This window comes from Daktulosphaira vitifoliae, unplaced genomic scaffold, assembly GCF_025091365.1.
Source record: "Daktulosphaira vitifoliae isolate Bord-2020 unplaced genomic scaffold, ASM2509136v1 Scaffold_1, whole genome shotgun sequence".
NCBI classification, from domain to species: domain Eukaryota; kingdom Metazoa; phylum Arthropoda; class Insecta; order Hemiptera; family Phylloxeridae; genus Daktulosphaira; species Daktulosphaira vitifoliae.
Window position 1 is genome coordinate 12,376,189 of NW_026099572.1, and position 22,772 is coordinate 12,398,960.

At 41.2% G+C, this 22,772-nt stretch overlaps 2 protein-coding genes across 3 annotated transcripts; both read left to right on the forward strand.

Moving 5' to 3' along the window:
* The first annotated feature begins 2,289 nt into the window (after positions 1-2,289).
* LOC126893489 (DDB1- and CUL4-associated factor 12 homolog) lies at positions 2,290-8,405 on the forward strand. 2 transcript variants are annotated; one of them, XM_050663765.1, is made up of 7 exons: positions 2,290-2,374; positions 2,513-3,003; positions 3,903-4,106; positions 4,177-4,473; positions 5,290-5,449; positions 7,639-7,790; positions 7,855-8,405. In XM_050663765.1, the coding sequence occupies exons 2-7, from the start codon at positions 2,596-2,598 to the stop codon at positions 8,014-8,016; spliced, it is 1,383 nt and encodes a 460-aa protein (XP_050519722.1). In that variant the 5' UTR covers positions 2,290-2,374; positions 2,513-2,595; the 3' UTR covers positions 8,017-8,405. The 2 variants fall into 2 exon arrangements, with proteins under 2 accessions (XP_050519722.1, XP_050519721.1); XM_050663764.1 differs by having other exon boundaries at positions 2,346-3,003.
* A 4,878-nt stretch (positions 8,406-13,283) lies between these two features.
* On the forward strand, positions 13,284-16,429 carry LOC126899367 (uncharacterized). Its single transcript, XM_050674282.1, has 2 exons — positions 13,284-14,140; positions 15,544-16,429. The coding sequence occupies exons 1-2, from the start codon at positions 13,284-13,286 to the stop codon at positions 16,427-16,429; spliced, it is 1,743 nt and encodes a 580-aa protein (XP_050530239.1).
* Positions 16,430-22,772: the final 6,343 nt, after the last annotated feature.

Below are 22,772 nucleotides of genomic sequence, written 5' to 3' on the forward strand. Positions count from 1 at the left end.
AAATCTTAAACTTTTATATACGTTTGCCATAAAAGTAATAGTTACTTTTAGTGATGAAAAATATCGAATAATAACTATCGAACTATTCGATAGTTGTCCACTATTCGAACTATTCGAATAGTAAAAATATTGGATAGTCTATTCGAATAGTTTTTTAAATATTTGATAGTTTATACTAAAAATAAAATATTCGGTGGTATAAAAACAGTTCGAATAATTAATCAATAGTTTAAAATATTTGAAAATGCTCATCACTAATTTTTTTTATTATTAATTGTATCCTATTTATAATCTTAGTACCCTGAATAAACAGTTTTAAAACAATCCTATTTAGATCGTTAGTGTTATTAAAACAGCAAAACTATAAATACAAAAGAGCAGGTAATACTAGACTAAGAACAGTATACAAGGTATTAAGTGTAAAATAAGACTTTAGTATTTACGAATACTTCTGTTGCGCATAGAACAAACCTTTCCGATAAAACTGAAAATATATCATTAGTCATCGGAAAAAAGAACTGCTTTTTAATTTTCAACCCATATTTATCAGTTTTTACCAACGACTCACAAACTAAAAATAAATAAAATGGTACTTTTTACTGTTATTAATTATATAATAATTTATTTTAAGTATTCGTTAATTATCTTCTTATTATAATTAATTGTACTTAATAAAAATTTTAATTAGAACTAATCGAATATTTTTTGAAACCATTCGCTAGCCCATTCGAATATATTTTAAAACTATTCGATAGTTTATGCTAAAAACACACTATTCGGTTGTGCAAAAACAATTCGAATAGTTATTCGGTAGTTTAAAATATTCGAAAATGCCCATCACTAGTTGCTTTATAATTTTTCCGTAAAAATTACAATACTAAATTATTAAATATCAATATATTTAATTGCTATAATAAATATGTATACATATATTACATTTATAAATCATAAAATTTGTAATCAGGATATAAATAAGGAAATAGAAGATCATATGGCTTTTGGAATAATCCACCAATTTTTTAAAATTAAACAGATTTGCAACGAAGCGTTTTTTATGATAGTGATTTTAATAACTGTCAAATTAAATCTATACTGGGCTCAATTATGCCACGTCCCCACTGAGTTGGGTTTTTAGTATAGCATAAAACAGAAAAATCTAAAAAAAAAAACGTAATTTTTAGCAATACGACGAGTTCCGCAAGATTTATATTTTTCTTCTCATTTCTTTTCTATTTTGGCCAATAGATCAGGTCAATATTGTAGTATATAGTTCAATACTCAAAAATACTTCTTTTCGCTGATGACTAAATTATTTATAAGAGTCTTCTATAGCTCCAATACTCCGATCGCCTAATTACTTAAGGCGAATCTATTGACATAACGTTCAATATTCTAATATGTCAAAAAATGACATCTTTATTACTAATCAATCTTACTCCAACAAATTACCTTATCCTTAATCACTATTTGCCTATTATTAGGCATTTTTTTATAATCATAATTGCCTATGTTTAGTTGACAGTTCGTGTTTGTAATTCCTCAATAAGGTTTAATAATGCTTTTGAGCATATATATTAAATTTTCCTGTTTTATTCTATTTAAATATGATAAGTGTATTGTGTGTCTTTGTTTTTACTTATTTGCTGTTAGTACTTAATAGTTTTCATTAATATTGCTGTATATAATCTTATTTTTAATGTTTAATTGTTTAACTAATCTATCATGAATTGTTTTTTTGGATCAACGCCCGTATTGCGAATTAAATAAAATATGTGTATTAGCTCTTCCTAGACTGTATACTCGGTTTTACCTAAAAAATGTATACCAACATAGTTGACAAGCCAAGAAAAGGTATTTCGATGCATAAATTTGGGACCCCTTTGGAAAATTTCTAAGTTTTCACTTATCTGAATAGCGTAAACAATTTTGGATGAATAAAAAAAAGTGTCAAATATCTGTATTTTTTAAATATTTGTTAATAAAAACTATTCATTATAAAAAAAAAATTTAATTTTGACCGAAAATTTTCAAATTTTAAGACAAACTGATGAACTATGGTAAAAGAATATCACAGATTAAGATATTTTCTTTAAGGCGTTAATAGTATTATATTTTACCTCTTAGTTCTCAATGTGCTAAAAATGTAAGATTTACCCATATACATATAAATACTTGTGTACATTTTTATATGTATTTATACGTTTAAGGATTTACTCTATACTATATTATTAGACTTCGTTGGTAGTTGGCATAACTGTAATAGTTTGTCATGTTGGTCTACTTTGACCTACTTATCATCAAAATCTAGAACTTATCTTTGACTGTTTTCCTTGAGATTAGCTGGTCAGAAATTGTGATTAAATCACCAACATCGGTAAAATTCTTTTAAGTTATTATTTTGATTGTCATACTAATGTTTTGTTAATTTGTTAACAGTTATAATTTTTTCAGTTATTTATGACTGGTATGTTAACTTTATTTTATATTTAAATGATTTTCATTTCCATTACAGTTTTAATAGATAGAAATATTCTGTAATGTATTGAATATTAAAAATACAAGGAATCAAGACGTTTTTAATTACATTCTAAAAAAATGGCTCAAACTCGGCGTGTGCCTATTTTTGGTTCACGGCCACCTTGTGCGTATCAATCTCGCCTTGATGAACGTAGTGTTCAATTACGAATGGCTAGAATGGAACGATCTAGAAAATCGGATAAACCTGAAGATTTTGTCTGCTATGAGGACTCTGAAGAAGAAGAAGAGAGTACTATGTCATTATGTACCATGTTAAACTCTTCTTATAATTTTGTTGACTATATAAGAAATAGAGAATATGGTATGAAAGAATATAGGACTGTTAATCAAAATCATGGTACAAGACATATCCTTACACATGATTTATTCAAAGAACGGTCTATCCCTCTAAAAACCATGAATAAAGTATTCTGTTCACAATGGCTCAGTAGTAAACAAATAGTTTTTGGGACCAAGTGCAATAAAGTAAGTTATAATTATTATTTTTATTAAAGTAATAAATCAAAAAGTTTGTCTTATAATGTATTAAAATATCAGAAATTTAAGTTAGGGTAACCATAGCTTTTATTGTCTCATAGTATCAAAGTTAGTATTTTTTTTAAAGAAAAATTTATATATCTCATTAAAATAAGTAATAGTTTTGCTTGAAATGTTAACGAATGTAATTTTAAGTAACATGAAAATCCACAAAAGCTTTAACACATTAATGATAATTTTTATTTATATCATTAGTCTTAAATTATTAAATAGAGATATATTTAATCTGATTTTTTTTTATAGGGTCGGCGTTAAATATTTTTAATGAATAATATTTATTATTCTCCTATAGTTAATTGGTTTTTTAATTCATATAATTTTTTAGGAATTGATTTATAAGAAAAATGATGAGTTTAGGATTTTAAAAACTATATGAATGAAAAACAAATAAGCCTTTTAAGGTTAATATACATGGTTTAGTCTGTTCTGACAAATTCTATAATTTTTGATCTACTGAATATATTTTATTACTGTGTTTTTTAAATAATTTTTTATAATATTACACTATGTCAAAGCATATTGTTCATTATTTGACTCTAATAAAAAAATATGCTTTTAACGTAATTTTTAATTAAAATTAAGAATTTTAATTAATTTTTTTCTAATTAAAGGCAAATAATAAAAAAATATGGTATCAACATATTATAAAATTGTAAAAACTATATTAAAAATAAATAATAAAAATATAAATTAAAGTTACAAATTATATTTAGTGGATGAAAAGTTATAGAATTTTTCAGGACTGGCTGGGATATCTTATACGTGTGTATATTTTTTTATGAAATATTTGTACTTTTAATTTAGTAAATACATTTTTTTTTATTTAGCTAATGGTATACAATGTCAAATCACATGAACTTGATCAAATACCATCTATTAAAGGAAGAGTTGATGAAGCTGTTGATCAACAAAGTGGCATTCATTCATTAAAAATTAATCCATCTAGAACATTACTTGCAACAGGCGCTTACAATTCAAATGAAATTGCTGTTTACAGGTTACCCACTTTAGATCCTATTGTATTAGCCGAGGTAAAATTATAATTTATCTTTTTTAGATTATATATCTATTAATTTTTATCCATATTTGAAAAATGTTAAGGGTGCTCATAAAGATTGGATTTTTGATATTGAGTGGATAGATGATGAGTTTTTTGTTAGTGGATCACGTGATACTAAATTAGCCTTATGGCAAGTTCAGGATAGGTATGAAGAACAATATGATGCTGATGGTGATCTCATACAACCAGTAACACAATTTCTCAACCCTACAGTAATCAGAAGTTGTAAAACTGCACAAAAAGTCCGTGCTATTACATTTAATAAAAATTTAAAAGAAATGGTCACCTTATCTCTAAATGGTTATGTTCATATTTGGGATGTTGAAAGGTTTAGACAGGTAATGATCAATTTACATTTATAATTTCTATATGCTTTAAAAATATTATGATTAATTTTCTTACAATTATAAAGTATTTAAATCTTGTTTAATGGTAATTTTATTAGTTGCTTCTTGCATATCATATCTACAGGATAACTATAAAATAATTGTGTATTAATAAGACTTTTATTGTTCCATTGCTACTAGTTGCTCAACATGTTTTTAGTATTTTAACCAAAAATACCGTGAAAAACAAAAAATGACCTCTGTTATTCAATTTTATTGTTAAAAATTAGCTTTATTTATTAATATTTTCAAAAATAGCTTACTTGAGACCTACAAGAAATATACTATATAATGATGCTAGCTATGATATTTACTCTATCAATTTTTGAAAAAAAAAATTGTATTCTACAGTAAAAATTAAACTATTCTCATATATTAATTATAATTTTTGACCAAAAATTGAATAACAGAGGCCATTTTTTGTTTTTCACGGTATTTTTGGTTAAAATACTAAAAACACATTGAAAGACCAGTTAACATTTTTTAAAATCTCAAAATGTCTATTTTAATGTAATATAATATAGTTAAAAGGGTTCTCATTAAAATTTCAAATGATAGACTTTTTTTGTTATATCCTAACATACATCCAGCATAAGTAATGTATACCTAATCTTTTAAGCTATGTATAGAAAATTTTCTTTTTAATTAATTGATAAAACATATTAAGTCAGAAAATAAGAAAAAAAAATAATCTATGGCAACTGTAAATGTAAAAATTGTATTTTTAAAAAAATTAAATATTAATTACTAAAAACATTTTGTTAAAAGAAATTTTCAAGAAGATTATCATCTTGTCAAGATAATGTTTGTATGGCCATGAAAATTGATAGTAGCTTATATGCAGTTGGTTGTCGATCATACACTTTATTACTAGATTCAAGAACACTTCATACTATAAAAAAAATTCCTGCCAGATATAGTGGCTGTGGTTTGTATAATTTGTTTTTTCCTTTCCTGAATAATTTAAGGTTACATTACTTTTAATACACATTTTATTTCTAACATATTTAAGTTACTTAAAAAAATATTTATTTATTAAGTTATCTCAAATCTTAGGAATGCAACCAAGAAAAAAAATTTTTTTCAAGTAAAATAAATTTTTTTTTTTGTTAATTTGGCTTTTAGGGTATTTTTACTTGAGTTTTAACTTCAATTTAAAATTTAAATCATTGTGACACAACACCCACCCCTACTTTTACCGCGAAGATCGCAGATCTGACAATTAATTTTACGGCCATGATTTTGGATTATTTGTACTGTTACGTACTTCTAGGCTCTAAAAATACGCCCTAGAATCTAGGGCATGATTTTCTGACCGATCAGGAAGTCTCTTGGTATTACACTCTGCATGTACAATTCAGCTAGGCGCGAAACGACGTACTACAGCGTGCTGGAAAGCAAGCGGCCCCTGCACCCCTCACAATCTGCCAAAATTGGATATAGCAGGCGATCCACATACGCGCGAATTATTATCACAGATAGTGAAAAACTACGCTGCGGCTTTAATAACTCCGTGGGACGCATAACGCTCATTCCACACACATTATATACCACCCGACCACACAGCATGGACCAACTGCACACCCACTTAACTAGTGCCAGCCTGAGTAGCGGCAACAACACCCAAATCAGAAGCGGTGAAGCAGCGACCACTAGAGGAACCCATGGAATTGGAATACACACACTCACCCTTTAGAACACTTAAAATACAGCGTAAGTTTTGCGGCCTTCACTGCGATACGCGGTATAAATAACTATACGTAATCTATTTTCCCATCAGGCTACGCGGTTACCTTCCCGGCCGTCATGAAGTAGACCGGTGGCTTGACGGGGGGTATTTACAGGGCTCCGCGTTGCTTCGTGATACACGATACCTCGCGACTCGTGCCACCTTTCAGACGTCGCCCTAGTATGAGTATTTGACTGACCAACTCCGCGTGCCATACCATACGGTGCAAAGTCCAGCAAGTGCCGCACGGCCTACGACGACCCGCCACTAATGATACGTTGAGTTTTCTTTCCGTTGTCAAAGTGACAATGTCGAGGATGTACGCTACCGGCTCCGGACGTGCCGCACGACCGGACTCGATGAACTGATCCGCACCCGCGTACCATCAACGCTGCTAACTTTTTGACGCCCGGAGATCATGCTGTACACCGCGTCGCCGACGCCAGCGAAAGTGCCGCGATATTATGCGATGATTATTATTAACTGTATTCGTTTTGTCGGTTTGTTTGTTTTTCAACAACTTGTTGTTGTCGAATAATAAATGGCCCACGGGTAGCTACCCTCGAAACCAGTGTATATTATGATTAACATGATTGAGGTACCATGGTGTGTTGTTCGCTGATATTATAGTTGTAATAGGAGAAAATAGGGAAGAAATTAATCAAAGACTAGAAGTATGGAGATCAACTCTTGTAGGTAAGGGTTAGATTAAGTAGGAGTAAGACAGAGTATATAGAGTACGTGTTTCACAAAGAAGATCGCGAGGTTGGTGAAATAAGGATATCTGTGACAATAAGCCAAGATGTGATAGACGAGGTGGAAAGTTTTAAGTATTTAGGATCAGTTGTGCAAAAGAACGGTGGTATAGACGAGTATGTAAGACACAGGATTAAGTGATAAGATTGATTTGTAATTTACTATCTAAAGTGTGTAAATTTTGTGAAAATTGACTTTATATTTTTTGGTAATTATCTCTATAAATATTAAAAATGAAAATAAAGTATAAATATATAATATTATTATTTATTATTTAATTATCATTTTACAGTTACTCAAAATAAAGTTACAATAATTTTAGGTTTTGTCAAAAAAAATTTTTATTAACTATCGTTCTCGTGTTATATAAAAATATTGTATTTTTAGTTCAATCAATACTAAAATATGATTCGACATTTTTGAATCCAAGTCAAAGTTGTTTAATCAAAAGCTTCGAAAATATCAACTAAAATATATTTTATATTTGTTTGCATTTAAAATAAGAATAGAAAATTTAACAAATAATGAAATGTGTTTAATATTATAACATAATAATAATAAATTACTTGAGACTAAGTGGTCATTTAAATTAAAGTTTTATTATAAATTGTATTATTTAATTAATTCTCTAGGTATTAGATCTTTAAGTTTTCAAGATAATGTAATAACAATTGGCACTGGTGTTGGAGTTATAATGTTTTATGATATACGAGCAGGAAAGTATTTAGAATCCAGTATCAATTCAAGTAGAGCTGTAGTATTAAAAACAAGTAGAGGTTATGTGGTGTGTACAATATATTTGATTTAAATAATAATTATTTTTTAATTAATAATTAAAATTTTATTAGTACCCAGATGAAGATTTTATGATGGACCAAGGATTTCAACAAGTTAAATATACTCCAGCGATATATACACATTGTTATGATTACTCCGGCACAAGACTATTTTCAGCAGGTGGACCATTGCCTGCTAATCTTTGTGGCAACTATGCTGGATTGTGGCAATAAACTCATTATTGATTACTATCAATAATATTATACTTCTGTCAATTAAAACTACAGTTATATGATTAGTTTATCATGTTCTTATTAAAGTGAAATGTAGTAAAATAATTTTTCAGAATATATGTTTAGTGCATTATAACACTTGTTATTTTTGTCCTGTTGAAACATTTGTAATGATACGATTTCTTGATGTTAAGATTTTTTATGTATGAGACAACAGTTAATGAATGAGAAATCTATGAAATTATGTCACCTAATTTTAATATCGTACAATTTTAGATCATATAATTTATTGTAAACCTTTTTCAAATCACTTTTTTTTGTGTACTTCATTTTTGAAATGTTTGTAAAAAAATTATTATATAGTGTGTATAAATATTTATATCAATAATAAATAAAAAAATAGCAAAATTTAAAAATGAATTTATTTTAATTTATGTCAAGTTTAAATTAGTATATTTTATATTTAGTTTGTAGCCAATGTATGAAATGTTAAATTTTTCTGTTAAACAAATAACAGATCTTATAAAGAGCATGTTAATTAAAACAAATATTTAATTTAAATTTAATAAGGAAATTTTTTGAAGGCCATTCAGATTATAAGTGACTTGGAAATATTTAAAGTAATATTGAATTGTCAGAAACAATATTAAATAGTAGTCATTTTTCTTTTGAGTTTTATGCCTTTTTTTTTTCCGCCGCCGGCATAATGTGGACCGCCTTGGAACTACCGCGAGGTATTGCTTCAGGGCGGCCCACGCCGTCTATAAATCACAACACGACGTGGCCTCCCCCGTTTACCGGACCCCAATTAGTGGGATCCGTTGCCCAGGCCGTACCACGTGGAGGTGGGGGTAGGACTTTGCTAAGGTTGGGAAACGAAACACATATAAACAGACATAAAACACTAAAAACGAAACGACCTGGTAAGTCAGGCCTATTTTGTTTTCCTGAGACGAACCTTTGACAGGTGAACACCTTGTACATGTCCCCGCTCCAATAACGCTTTCGCGTAAGCCGAGCAATGACCGCTACCAGGGTAATGCGCTGAGCCCCCGGGCCGCCCCTCACAAAGCACACAGTGTGGTGGAGCTGTGCAATTGCTCACATGGTGATCCGCCGCCTCGCATGACAAGCAAAGGGACGATCTGTCAGGCCCATTGCATTCCCTAGCGAAGTGGCCATACCCATGACATCGGAAGCACCACTCAGGGCGAAACCGGAGTCTCATCCGGCAGCGCACCAGGCCAACGAGAACCCGTCCTACTCGGTCTAAATGTAGTTCAAAAGCCCTAGAGACCCGAGCAACAGCTGTGAGGCTGCCGCCGAATCCAGGGACCACTCGGACTACTTCCACATTCTCGGTCCCCGGCGCCTGCCGAAGCGCCTGACCGATATTTTCTATCGTGGTCTCCGATGCGATGTCCCGTATGATAATCTCCACAGGTTTCCCGATGGTGGTCACCACCGCAGCATCTCCCAAAGCGCTCCGTGCGGCTTCAGCGAGTTCCAATTGCCCTCTCGGTACCCGAAACTCAATGTCACCTTGCCTGGTTTCTTGAAGGCCGTAACCGTCAGACCAAGGGCCTGGATGTCCACGCCGGCCACGAGTTTTCTCGCGACCTCTGCGTAGGAACGATCACCATTGAGCTTCACCAGCACAGCTTCCGGTTTTGAAGCAACAGCTTGCCTCACCCTTTGTCCAAGCGTAAGTAAGAGCTTGGCTTTAGTCGTTGACTTTACCTCTTTATCCGTCGGGGGGGAGCTGCGAGCGGCCGCTCTCGCGCCTTCCTCCGTGATGCTACAACCGAACAAGGCCCAATCCCCTGTTGTATCGCAATCGACGAGGGGGGGTTATCGAGCTCACGTTGCTCTGCACGTCTCCTCCGCTTCTTCTTCTTTTTCGGTCATGGGTCCCACGGCCCTGTTTGGACGGATGCATTGGCAGTACGCGGCTTCGGCCGTGTGGCCGTCACATCAGACTCAATACGTCCCTTCGCTTTCACAGGTCGGCGGACCAGGAAGTCCTCCGTCCTACTCGCATACTTCTTTTCGTAGTGGTTTTAGAAGGCCTACTATCTCAGTGTGAGCACTTCCTAGCTGCGTGGTCCAATTTTTCATGGCCACATGGACATTGCGGTTAGCGGCGACAAAAGTGCGCATATCCGCAAGGGTCTGTCCATGTTTGGCCAATGCTTTTTCGAGGGCGGCTATGTCCTCATCGGCATACTTTCTCCGCCTCTTTGCTTGCGGCGACATCCTTGGCGTCACCTGCGGTAAGAGTGCTGCGGCAAGTGAGTGTTCCGTGTCTAGAACCTCTCCCTCCGGACTTGCCGCCGACATCTCCTTTCGCTTCATGCGAAGCGCCTCGTCCTCATCGAGAGTTCCGGGACTCCGGTCCACCAGGTCCTCCACAAACGTGATATCTCTCGTGATGGCCTCCTCGTCACTAGCTACATCGTCATCAAAAATTCCAGCTTGATGTTTTGGCAGGGTGACGTAAAACTCCAGACATCCCATAAATCGGCTTCTACTTTTGAAGCATCCTACAGGGAAAATGTTTTCGCCGTTCTTCCTGTTGTCCATGAGCAAGTATGGTAAGCGCTCAGACCACGGTTTAATCCTTTCCCCGTTAATGATCGCGTCAGTCAAACCACCTCATCTCCTCGCGGCTTCCTCCGCACTGCATCAGTAGCAATAAAAGGCCCGCACGCCTGACCAGCCACCTGAGTGAGTCCGCTACAATGGGTCCGGTTTTGGAACCTTTCCCACTCACTCTTGCCTGTGTTCGAGCTGTGTTCCGGCCCCGCACACGCGCCACCGCATCAGCCACCTCTCGGGTGATGAATTCCACCACCGACACGTCGTCTCCGAACGCCAGGGAGGCAGGGGCGGATGTGTCGGAAAGAGCGTGTCTACCGCCCTTTCCAACACTTCCGCCTCCAGCTGACCGGAATCCGGTGGACCGCGGAGCTTCCGCATAACGACCCGATAGGGTTTCCCCCACGGGTCGTGGTCCACCGACTTCACGAATTCGGCACAGCACTTCGCTTTGGCCCGCCTGATGGCGAGCTTCAGTTCTTTGCGGGCCGACCTCTGCGCCTCCCTCGGGTCCAGGGATTCCGGGTCCCGCGGCCAACGGTTGGAGCGCGTCATGGCCCTCCTGACCCTGACGCACTCCTCACGCCTGGCCGCCACCTCGACGTTCCACCAGTGGACTGGCGGTCGTTTGGCCGGAAGGGCGAATTCGCAGGCTGCGACCACCCTCCGGTCCAACTCTTCCGCCGCTTCGTTCGCGGAGATGTGTCAGTCCGGTACCGCGGGCGCCGACCATTGAGCAAGCAGTAAGCCCGTCTCGAATGCGTGGCCAGTCCGACCCGCCAGCCCACTCGCCCACCGCGAGACTGCACGCTGGGCAAGTTTCGGGGAGGACGGCCGCCATCGCGCACTCGTACACGATGTACCGGTGGTCGTTGAGGTTTTCCCTGTGCGGGAGAACTGACCAGCCGGATACGTGCGAGTGTAACGACGGGGACACCAGCGTGACGTCCGGCGATCGGCAAGCTGGGCGGCGCGTAGCAGCTCAAGACGTCGATGCCGTCTATCCTCGCTCGTCGCCCGACTCGATGTCCGTGACCGTTAGGCCACGGTCCATCACGCCGATCGCCGCTCTGCCAGACCGGTCCAAAAACCAGCCGGCAGAGTCCCGGACCGATCCGGCGTGCGGGTCCGAGACGATGCACACGTCAGAGCCCATCTCGTACGCCGCCCGCCGGACCAGGTCTTGAGCAGCCCGACAGTGGTTGAGATTCGTTTGAAGGAATCTCATCCACTAGCGGGCTGCGTTCCGGGAGACCCCTCAACCATTCCCCCGTCTTCTTACCCGGAATGGCCTTTTTGCCAGGCCCCCTTTGTCTTCGGGGCCCCTAGGACCAGCCCCACACCCCAACAATCCTTGGCCTTGTGCCCCTCTTTTTTACAGGAGAAGCACCCCTTGGACTTGTCCGGGCCCTTGCAGGTCTGGACCACGTGCCCGTGCTCCAGGCACCTGTAGCACCTCGGACCCTTGTCGCCTGGTGCCCGCCAATTGGACCCCAAGGGCGTTGAGGTCTGTCCTCGGAACTTTTGTCCTAAGCTGGGCGGCAGTCGTCCCGTTTGCTGTGCTCTCACTGTGGTGGAATCGGGCTCTACGGGGCTACGAGCTGCTGCAGCGGGCGCAGTTCCCTTGCTCGGGGAATCGGGCGCGTCCTCAGGTTGCGGATCGAGGGACGGCCTGTAGATATACAGGTTAGCCGCGAAATAAGCAGTCCCTTTCTTGTGNTTAGCCGCGAAATAAGCAGTCCCCTTCTTGGGGACTGACGAATAAGCGGTCGCGGACAGCGAGCCTCTCGGACGCTCGTTAACCCTACAGATATGTAGGGTAGTCGCGAAATAAGTCACTCTATTTTTAATAGGGTGGTCGAATAAGCGATAGCGTTCGAGAGAAACATAGAACTGGGTAGGCGGACCCATTAGCCTGGTAAAGCGACCGCCTAAGGGAGGACAACCCTGAAAAAACTACGAGCCTGGCGGTAGGTTAAAAACGCATGGGAAGGATACCCATTAAAAAAAACCAATATAGATAGGATAACTGGAAATATTGTTACCGCCCCAGTGCTATTGGATGGCACAGTGGATGTCGGTGNAGTGCTATCGGATGGCACAGGGGACGTCGGCGGGGGTTCTTGTAGCCCGGCTCTCGTTGACGCCGACCAAGGGCGATGCGATGTGGAGGCCCCACAACCCAACTTGGGTATAAATAGGAAGGGAGGATTCACCATCACCGAGGAGCTGGTGGATGAATGGGCTGATATCCGAGATAGGTATAGCAACGATATACCTCTCACGGAGTCAGAATATGTGCGCTGGGAAGAAATAAGGCGCAAGATGGAGGACGGAAGCGAGGTCGAAAACTGTTTCCCTCGTCAAAGATTCCGCAACCTAGGCGTCTATAGGGGTGCAGTGGACACCATACTGGGGATGATGGTCAGTGACGTCCAAAACGGAGGCAACTTCTCTCCGGAGCGCAAGGAGGTTTATAACCCCTTCCATGGATTAGAAGGGGAAGAGGAGCGAGTGTGCCTTATGAGTAAGNGGAGCGAGCGTGCCTTATGAGTAAGTGCGTCTCCTCCCTTCGAGGTGAAAGCACGGCGGACCGTGCGATCCAAATTGCTCGGCTGGTCAGCCGGGAACTGTTGACACGCCATAGGAAGGGTCCGATGATGGAAGCAATGGGGATTGGACTCCGGGATGTCGTTGATGTGTTCGACTACGAATGCGTCGTCGCGGAAACGGCACCCGGAGTCGTGGAGGAATCGTCCGAAGGAGACAATAGTCTATCCGAGGACGAAACAATGAGGACAGGTGTTAGGCCTGGCGTGAGTGGTGTTGAGCCTTCTCTCGGGCAGGCGACGACCGCTCCTTGCCGTGAGGTCTCCCCACCTTTGAGCCCCCTGCCGGAGGAGACGCCCCCAAAGCGTTACCCCGGGAAGAGGAAGGCGCCACTTCGTAACGAAGAGAGTGATGATGAAGCGACATTCGACATCGGATTGAATCATGTCGTCGGCCTGACCAGACAGGCCGAAGTGGAGGGTAGCCTCATGAAAGAGGTTCCAGGTACTCATCTGCAGTACTTACTGGAGCAGATATCTCTTTCTTGCCAAGCGCTGACCGAACTCCGAAGTTCGGACATGCCACGCCGTAAGAAGAGGCATGACTCCGAGGAAGAAGCAACCGCGCAATCGGCTTTGGTTGGAAACTTAGCGGGACAAGTCGCAGTGCTCCGCGGAGTCATTGATAAGCGTAGAGGGATGGGCGTCCACAAGGAAGTCCAGGAGGCGACCAAGAAGCTGGAGGAAATCCTGGCTACGGAAAAGCGCAGGAGAGCGACACCGCGCTCGGGGACCATTGTAGCCTCGCCGGAAAGGGGTTCTGGTACGTTAGCTCCGGTTTTCGCGAAACGGAAGCCGACAACGGACGCGGGAACGCAAACGGCGGTTGGACCGCAAACAAACAGGCCCGGGACGTCTGATATGGCGTTGAGGAGGAATGTGGCCACACAAACAACGGAGGAGCTCCCAAATCCCAGGTCAGATCCGCTGACGAAGCCTGGGAAGAAGCGAAAGAAGAAGAAGGAGAAGAGACTGAACACTGTCGAGAGTACGGCCTCCTCGCCGACCGTTACGCTTCCCGAGAAGCATTCGGATCGGGGGACTGCTGCTGCAAAGTCCGCTCCGGCGAGTGTGGACACAGGAGCGGAGACGGAGAGGCCCACTTGGACGGAGGTGTTTCGNGTGGAGGGTAGCCTCATGAAAGAGGTTCCAGGTACTCATCTGCAGTACTTACTGGAGCAGATATCTCTTTCCTGCCAAGCGCTGACCGAACTTCGAAGTTCGGACATGCCACGCTGTAAGAAGAGGGATGACTCCGAGGAAGAAGCAACCCGCAATCGGCTTTGGTTGGAAACATAGCGGGACAAGTCGCAGTGCTCCGCGGAGTCATCTATAAGCGTAGAGGGATGGGCGTCCACAAGGAAGTCCAGGAGGCGACCAAGAAGCTGGAGGAAATCCTGGCTACGGAAAAGCGCAGGAGAGCGACACCGCGCTCGGGGACCATTGTAGCCTCGCCGGAAAGGGGTTCTGGTACGTTAGCTCCGGTTTTCGCGAAACGGAAGCCGACAACGGACGCGGGAACGCAAACGGCGGTTGGACCGCAAACAAACAGGCCGGGGACGTCTGATATGGCGTTGAGGAGGAATGTGGCCACACAAACAACGGAGGAGCCCCCAAATCCCAGGTCAGATCCGTTGACGAAGCCTGGGAAGAAGCGAAAGAAGAAGAAGGAGAAGAGACTGAACACTGTCGAGGGTACGGCCTCCTCGCCGACCGTTACGCTTCCCGAGAAGCATTCGGATCGGGGGACTGCTGCTGCAAAGTCCGCTCCGGCGAGTGTGGACACAGGAGCGGAGACGGAGAGGCCCACTTGGACGGAGGTGGTTCGTCGCAAGGGTGGACTGGGGAAGACCGAGGAAACGGCAACTAGGCCTAGACCTCCACCGCCTACACGAGGTCCGGCCGCAAAAAAGTTGCGGGCGAGGGTGCCTCGTACGGAGGCTGTGATTATCGGCCCTTTGAAGGGGGACTTGAAGTATGCCGAAGTGATGAAGACGGCGACGGCCTCTGTGGACCTTCTGGCCTTGGGTATCCAGGTGTCTGGGACCCGGAGGACTCAGACGGGGGCCGTTCTGCTGGAGGTTCGAGGATCCGCCGAGAAAGCAGATTTACTAGCCACNACACCGCGCTCGGGGACCATTGTAGCCTCGCCGGAAAGGGGTTCTGGTACGTTAGCTCCGGTTTTCGCGAAACGGAAGCCGACAACGGACGCGGGAACGCAAACGGCGGTTGGACCGCAAACAAACAGGCCGAGGACGTCTGTTATGGCGTTGAGGAGGAATGTGGCCACACAAACAACGGAGGAGCTCCCAAATCCCAGGTCAGATCCGCTGACGAAGCCTGGGAAGAAGCGAAAGAAGAAGAAGGAGAAGAGACTGAACACTGTCGAGGGTACGGCCTCCTCGCCGACCGTTACGCTTCCCGAGAAGCATTCGGATCGGGGGACTGCTGCTGCAAAGTCCGCTCCGGCGAGTGTGGACACAGGAGCGGAGACGGAGAGGCCCACTTGGACGGAGGTGGTTCGTCGCAAGGGTGGACTGGGGAAGACCGAGGAAACGGCAACTAGGCCTAGACCTCCACCGCCTACACGAGGTCCGGCCGCAAAAAAGTTGCGGGCGAGGGTGCCTCGTACGGAGGCTGTGATTATCGACCCTTTGAAGGGGGACTTGAAGTATGCCGAAGTGATGAAGACGGCGACGGCCTCTGTGGACCTTCTGGCCTTGGGTATCCAGGTGTCTGGGACCCGGAGGACTCAGACGGGGGCCGTTCTGCTGGAGGTTCGAGGATCCGCCGAGAAAGCAGATTTACTAGCCACCAAGTTGGAGGAGGCGCTCAAAGAGAAGGACGTGCGGGTGCATCGCCCTTCGATGACCCGCACTGTCCTAATCAGGGATGTGGAGGACTGGCACGAAGAGGACGAGGTGCGTCGGGCCCTAAGCGACGCTCTGGAATGTCCAAGTGTTGGGCCCGTTATCATACGGCCTAACATTGGAGGCAAGGGGCGTTACGCGAGATGCGACGTGCCCGTCAAGGTTGCCATTCGGCTTACCACAGTGAGCCGAATAAAAGTCGGCTGGACAAACTGTAGACTGAGGATCATTGACAAAGGTCCTCAGTGCTACAGGTGTCTGGAGTATGGGCACATTGCCCACAGCTGTAAGGTCAGGGAACTGTCACAGGTGCAGAAAAGGTGGGCATATCGCTAAAGAGTGCCCATCAAGGATGGACCCAACCCATCGCGAAGTCCTGCCCCCACCTCCGCGTGGTGCAGCCCGGGCAATGGGCCCACCAGTGGGGTCCGGCTAACGGGGGAGGCAGCACCACGCTGTGATCCGGCCCCGGATTAAGTTCGGACCGAAGCATAGCGCGGTGGCAGAAGTGTTAGAAAGCGACGTAGGCCGCCTCGAAGCAATGCTTAACGGCAGTCCCGGGGCGGTCTGCATGATGAAGTCGGCTGTAAGAAAAAAAAAAAGGGCGGCAGTCGGGCCTCGGGACTGTGGCGGCGGTTTAGGCTTGGGCCCACCAGGGACCTCCGCCTTGGGAGCCGCTGTCGTTCTCTCCACCCTCTTGGCCCTGCTCCGCTTTACCACCTCTGTCCACAAGGTGGCTGGAGCGGGGGTTTGAGCGGCGGCAGGAGCGGTTGGAAACGGAAGGGGAGCTGCACCGCTGAGTGGCAAGGGCGCTGCGATGTCCGCAGTCTTTCCTCTTCCCCTTCTTCTTCTTCCTCCGCTTCTTGGCGACGGCGGCGGCAAGCGGAAGCGCACCCACTACCACCTCACCGCCTTGTACGCTGCGTCCCCGACGGACCTAGATGGTGGGCCATAAGTGTCCCACCAGTATTTTGTCTGGAACGCACAGTCCTGGAGGCACTTGGTGCTCTCCGACATAAGTGCAGGCGATCTCCTCCCAGGCGAGCTAGCGAGGTGAAAATCAGCCAAGGCCCTTATGGTTTCAATAAGGGCCGTGGCCATCTTCACCACTCGCCTGTGAGGGCTATAGACCTCCAGCACGTCGGAGAGCTGGACCGCCTGCTCCCTGGCGAGGTCTAGCCCAGCCGACAGCACCTCGTCGGCCCGACCGATCACTCTCTTTGATGTCCCGTCAGCGTTGAAGAGATCAACTGCAGTCAGGGGCACAAACTTAGGCTATTTGGCCAAGACCGGTAGAGGAGTCGCCGGCATGGGCACAATCGCGCCGGGCGGGGTATCCTCCAATGTGATGGTGGGTGGGCTGATCGTTGGGGAGATCTCCTTGCGTTTGGGACGCAAGGAATCGTCCTCCCCCAGCTCAGCCGCCACCACCTCACTGACTCTCCCAATGGTTGAACCCGAAGGTCCTACCCTCGGCGAACCGCCCCTAGACGCGCTCCGCAATCTCTCCAATATGGAGGGTTTTGGAGACGCATCCAGGGAGGTGGCCGTCGTACAAGTCCATACAATCCGTTGACAATATCCTCCCGGCTATTTCACCGGTGGGAGTGGCTTGGTCACCACCACTCCCTGCAGTCGCAGTACCAACCACGTGCAGGAGTCTGCCTCAACACTCCTGCATTTAGTGCGTATTCGTTTGATGACGACACCTGATGGGTACGCCCCCCACCAACCGCCGGCACTGGGGCATCCGATTCCCCTGATGCGGTAACCTTTACTCCGTCCGATGCCATTTCATAAAATAAAATATGATTTGAGGGAGCTGCCCTCATAGCCAGTCCCTCCGGCCAGTAAGCGGCTAACTTCACTGGTTGCGTTGCCGTTTAACTCCGTTCACACCCAAACGCTACCGCTTATTCGTCCATAAAGGCTTATTTCACCGCTACCCTGTATATCTACAGGATTAACAAGCGTTTAGGCGGCTCGCTGTCCGCGACCGCTTATTCGTCAGTCCAAATTAATGGACTGGTTATTTCGTGGCTAACCTGCATATCTGCAGGCCGTTCCTCTATCCGCAACCTGAGGACGCGCCCGATTCCTCGAGCTAGGGAAACTGCGCTTGTGCCGACGTTTCGTAGCCCTGTAGAGCCCGATCACACCGACACTGTAGCGCAGCGCAACGGGAGGCCAGTGCCTTAGGTTGTACTTTTTGTGTAATGTTTTATGTCTGGTGAGTTATTTTGGCTGTCCTCCTTAACGATTCCCACTCTGAGATCCGGTTAACGGGAGGGGGCCACACCACGTTGCGAATCAGCTCTTGATTAATTTCGGGCTGATTCAAAACGTGGTGGTGTGAATTATTAAGATGGCGTGGGTCGCCCTGAAGTAATGCCTCACGGCAGTTCCAGGGCGGCCCATAATAATGTTGGTCGTAGAAAAAAAAAAAAAAAAAGGTGGCCGACGCGGTGGCGCGCGTGCGTGGCCGGAACACAGCTCCCAGCCTTGACGCGATTCCAAACCGGGTGTTGGGGTTGGTCCACGACCTCGCCCCGGATTTAATACGTGCTGTCGTGAACCGCTGCTTCTTGGAGGATGAATTCCCCACGATGTGGACGATGGCCAGGTTGGTGCTTCTGAGGAAGGGTGACAAGCCCGAAGGTCTCCCCTCGTCGTACCGATCGCTATGCATGTTAGACGACTTGGGGAAGATCCTCGAGCGCCTGCTCGTCACCCGGATCGAGGCTCACCTGGCCGACGTCGGCGGGCTGGCTGAGGGCCAGTTCAGTTTCAGGTTGGGAAGGTCTTATTTAACAGTTTAATGAAACAGTAAGACCCCTTACTGTTTGGTCAATTTTACGGGTAGTGCGAATTTTTAAATATTTTTAACACGTTTATATTAGTTTTACCTGTATGTATGTAAATATATTTGTAAAATGTTTGTAACTCTCCATGCGCCACATGTTATTATTTCCACGTATCCCGTCGTGAGACTAGACGTCGTAACGCATTCACCCCACCCCACGCCACGCTCACCATACGACGGCATCACTATTTCTGTATAAATTTATTTTTGGTTATCGTACACGCGTGCGTGTCATCAATATTATATATATTTAAACAAATTTTTATTGTTTATTATTAGATATAAACATTTAAAGATTAAAAATTTTTTGAGTTAATATACTTGTGTAATACATAAGAGAAAATCCAGTTAGTTACCTATATTTGTTATAGGTAACTAACTGGATTTTTATGACGATATTAGCAAGCATATAGCCTTTATTATCAATGGTAATAAGACACATTGTTGTGAGTTTATAAACACACTAACTTGCAATACAGAAATTATATCCATTGCTAGTGATAATTGACAATAAACACTCTGTAACGAGATGTCATAGATAACTAAAAATTAAAAATAACTATAGTTTAAAAGAACTGAAAAACACGGTTTTAAAGCATATCGAACTAAAAAGTTAAAAGTAATTTAAAAAATAAGCTTAAAACAATAATGAACGAAAAATACTTGTATTATTGTAGAAAAAAAGCGTTAGGGCTTTGTGCCATATTTTTCGTATATTTAGCGCAGGACCCTTTTTTTCACAATAATACTAGTATTTTTCGTTCATTATTGTTTTAAGTTAATTTTAAAAATTATTTTTAACTTTTTAATTCGATAAGCTTTAAAATCGTGTTTTTCAGTTTTTTTAAACTATATTTATTATTAAACAGTTTCAAAATAATTGGTTCAAATAGTGTGTTTTGAACTAGAGGTGCTCTATTTCCAAATACCAAAAAAAAATGTTCTCTACGTTCGAAATGATGTGCACAACCTTTTTTTTTTGTCTATTCATACAAAGGTGTTACGAGTTAGATTAAAAATAAAATATATATATATATATATATAATGGCTAATAATACAATATAATAAATCTAATAATATTAGACGAAAAAAACACTATATTAAGAAACTCTTTTTGAACAACTGTTGTTAAGACAATTCCAACTTGTATCGATTCTTTATTTATAACTTTAAAACAAAATGATCAATAAGTAACACAAAAATAAATTATAGCTAAGTTAAACAATAAAGTGTAATACTCTTTCATTTAAAAATTTATTTTCAATTCATTAAAATATTATTCAGTTGAGCATCCGTTACATCTGTTTATGTGTGCATGAACAAATGTGAACAAAATACAAATATTTAATACTTTTTTTTCTAAGTTTTAAAAATAATAGCTACAAACTTTATAAATTTAGCTACGATGCGAACCTGAGAAATAATTTTATCCACGTCATATTTTTCAAAACTTCTCTTTTGTCTCGGTTGTAAAAAGAAATATCTAAGAAAATTTAAGTTATCATAAAACAAACATTGTTGATATATTTAGATTCCACATTATATTGAAATAAATCCTAGGATTTATCAGGTATTAAAGCAAACATTCATAAAATTTTCGGAATTCATAGTTAATTTTGTAATATTTTGTATAATACCGAATGTATTATATTAATATATATAGAAAATATGTTTCGGTAACTTGTTCCTAAGTCAAAAACCCTATAATTTTTGGTAGATAGTTAGTTTTAGTTTTTACATTTATCAAATAATTTAAAGCGTTTTACGACAAATATTTAATTAGATGGACTATAGATGATATTTTAATTAATTATATTTGACTGTTACTTGTAGCCAAGGTTTATAGATAATATATTATCTACGAATCTTGAATTGTAGCTATAATTAACGCTTAAATATGATTTTTTTGGTTTACCTTATAACCAATGTAGCTTATACAAAAACAATTTAAACATTAATATAACATCTATGTATAAAATTGAGTTACTAGGGTTAGCACAATCGATAAAGTAAATTATCGTTTATTGATTAATATATACCGTGTATATATTAATGTAAATACGATAGCGTATTTATTCTTTTTTTTTTTATCTCAAATCAATAAAAAAAATTAGAATCTGTTTTTTATTTACAAAAACGGTTCTCACAATAAATCGCGTAAATCAATTATTTCTTAAGAAAACCAAGGGGTATTGTTTAAACCGGGCAAAAGATGGCTTGTGAACAGCTGATGATCGATTCTTATCAGCCATCGCCAGAATTTTTCAGAAACTGGTAGTGACGGCGTGGGTTATTGTCTTACGTTGTTTTTTCATAACCATGCTATTGTGCGTACGGAATCTTCCGGTCTATACTGTGTAAAAAGTGCGGTTACGTTTTATGCTTTTGGGAAATAATATGCAATTCACTAGTCTGATTCGATATTCGACAAACAATGGAAAAATAAACTAAGTTTTCCATCAACAGCCCTCATGATGTTGACATTCATTATGCATGAATAATAAGCGGTATTATGTTCGGTGTTATAAGTAATATATATCGGTAGTCGTTAGTTGGCGGAATTAAGGACGAGTAGTAGGACGAATCGTATTATATGTATTTGAATTTATTAAAAATTGAATATTATACTTCCCCTTTAGTCAAAATTAATTGTATTTGTGGCTTTTATAAGTATACAACGATATATTAGCTAAGGGTTAATATAGTTTCGTAACAAATAACTAATATCAACAATTTAATATTTAATAAACAAACCGCAGTATATAAATCAAAATGTTGGAGAAAAATAGTTTAGCACGGCTGACTACAATTAATAACAGGTAGACATAAACATTTTACAAACACAGATAAAGGTGCAATAATATGAGAAGTATTTTCAGAAATGTTATAATTCAAATAACAAAATAAAAATATAATAATGATAAAATTCAGAATGGGCTGTATATGGTGAGAACCTGATGTTGTGGTTCTATCGAGGTCGTATGGTTCGAGGGTTTAGAACAACGAAGACAAGTAGATATAAAAATAATTAACGCAATATTTCTTTGGTGAGATGTAATAAAGTACAGTGTGTTTGGTATCTAGGAATATACACAATGGCAACGGAATGGCAAGCCAGTTCACGAATACCTGTGGTAGTGCTTAATTTATACAGTAGAAATCACGCTAGGTTATTAAAACTTCTTTTAGGCAGCGGAACGGCAAGCCAGTTCACGGATACCATGTAATTTGATTATGTACAAAACCTTAACCAACTAGTCTAGTATAATATTCTACAATATTAATATAACGAATGATCTATTGCTTCGTCGTTATCTACTCAAATTTATTAACTCTAAATAATTGGGATAACATAAATTTACTTACTTCTTTTATCACAATAATTAATTGTAAATCAAAGACAATTCGATAATCCTTCTGATATATAAAGGTATCAAATTCGTACTTCGTCGTAAAATAATAGGTCAAAATAAATTCTTTTTGTATGTATGTAAGCAAGACGCATAAAAAGATAGCCATCAACAGCACGGGGTCGTGGCTAACAATTGTTTTCTTATTTGAATTCGGCAAAAGCGAACTGGTGTCTAAAAGGATTTCAGTGCTTTTTATAGTGTGTGATAGTACCTCCAATCCATGGATATTTTTGTCAGCGCTTTTAGTGATCTTTTTAGTTTATTGTATCTAATTATGTATTACATGATTATTATATTGAGATAGCATATTTAACAATAAATAAATTGACATATATATAAATAATAAGAAATTGTATTGAACAGTGTACATATCATGACAGATACGTTATTTGTTTATTTACAA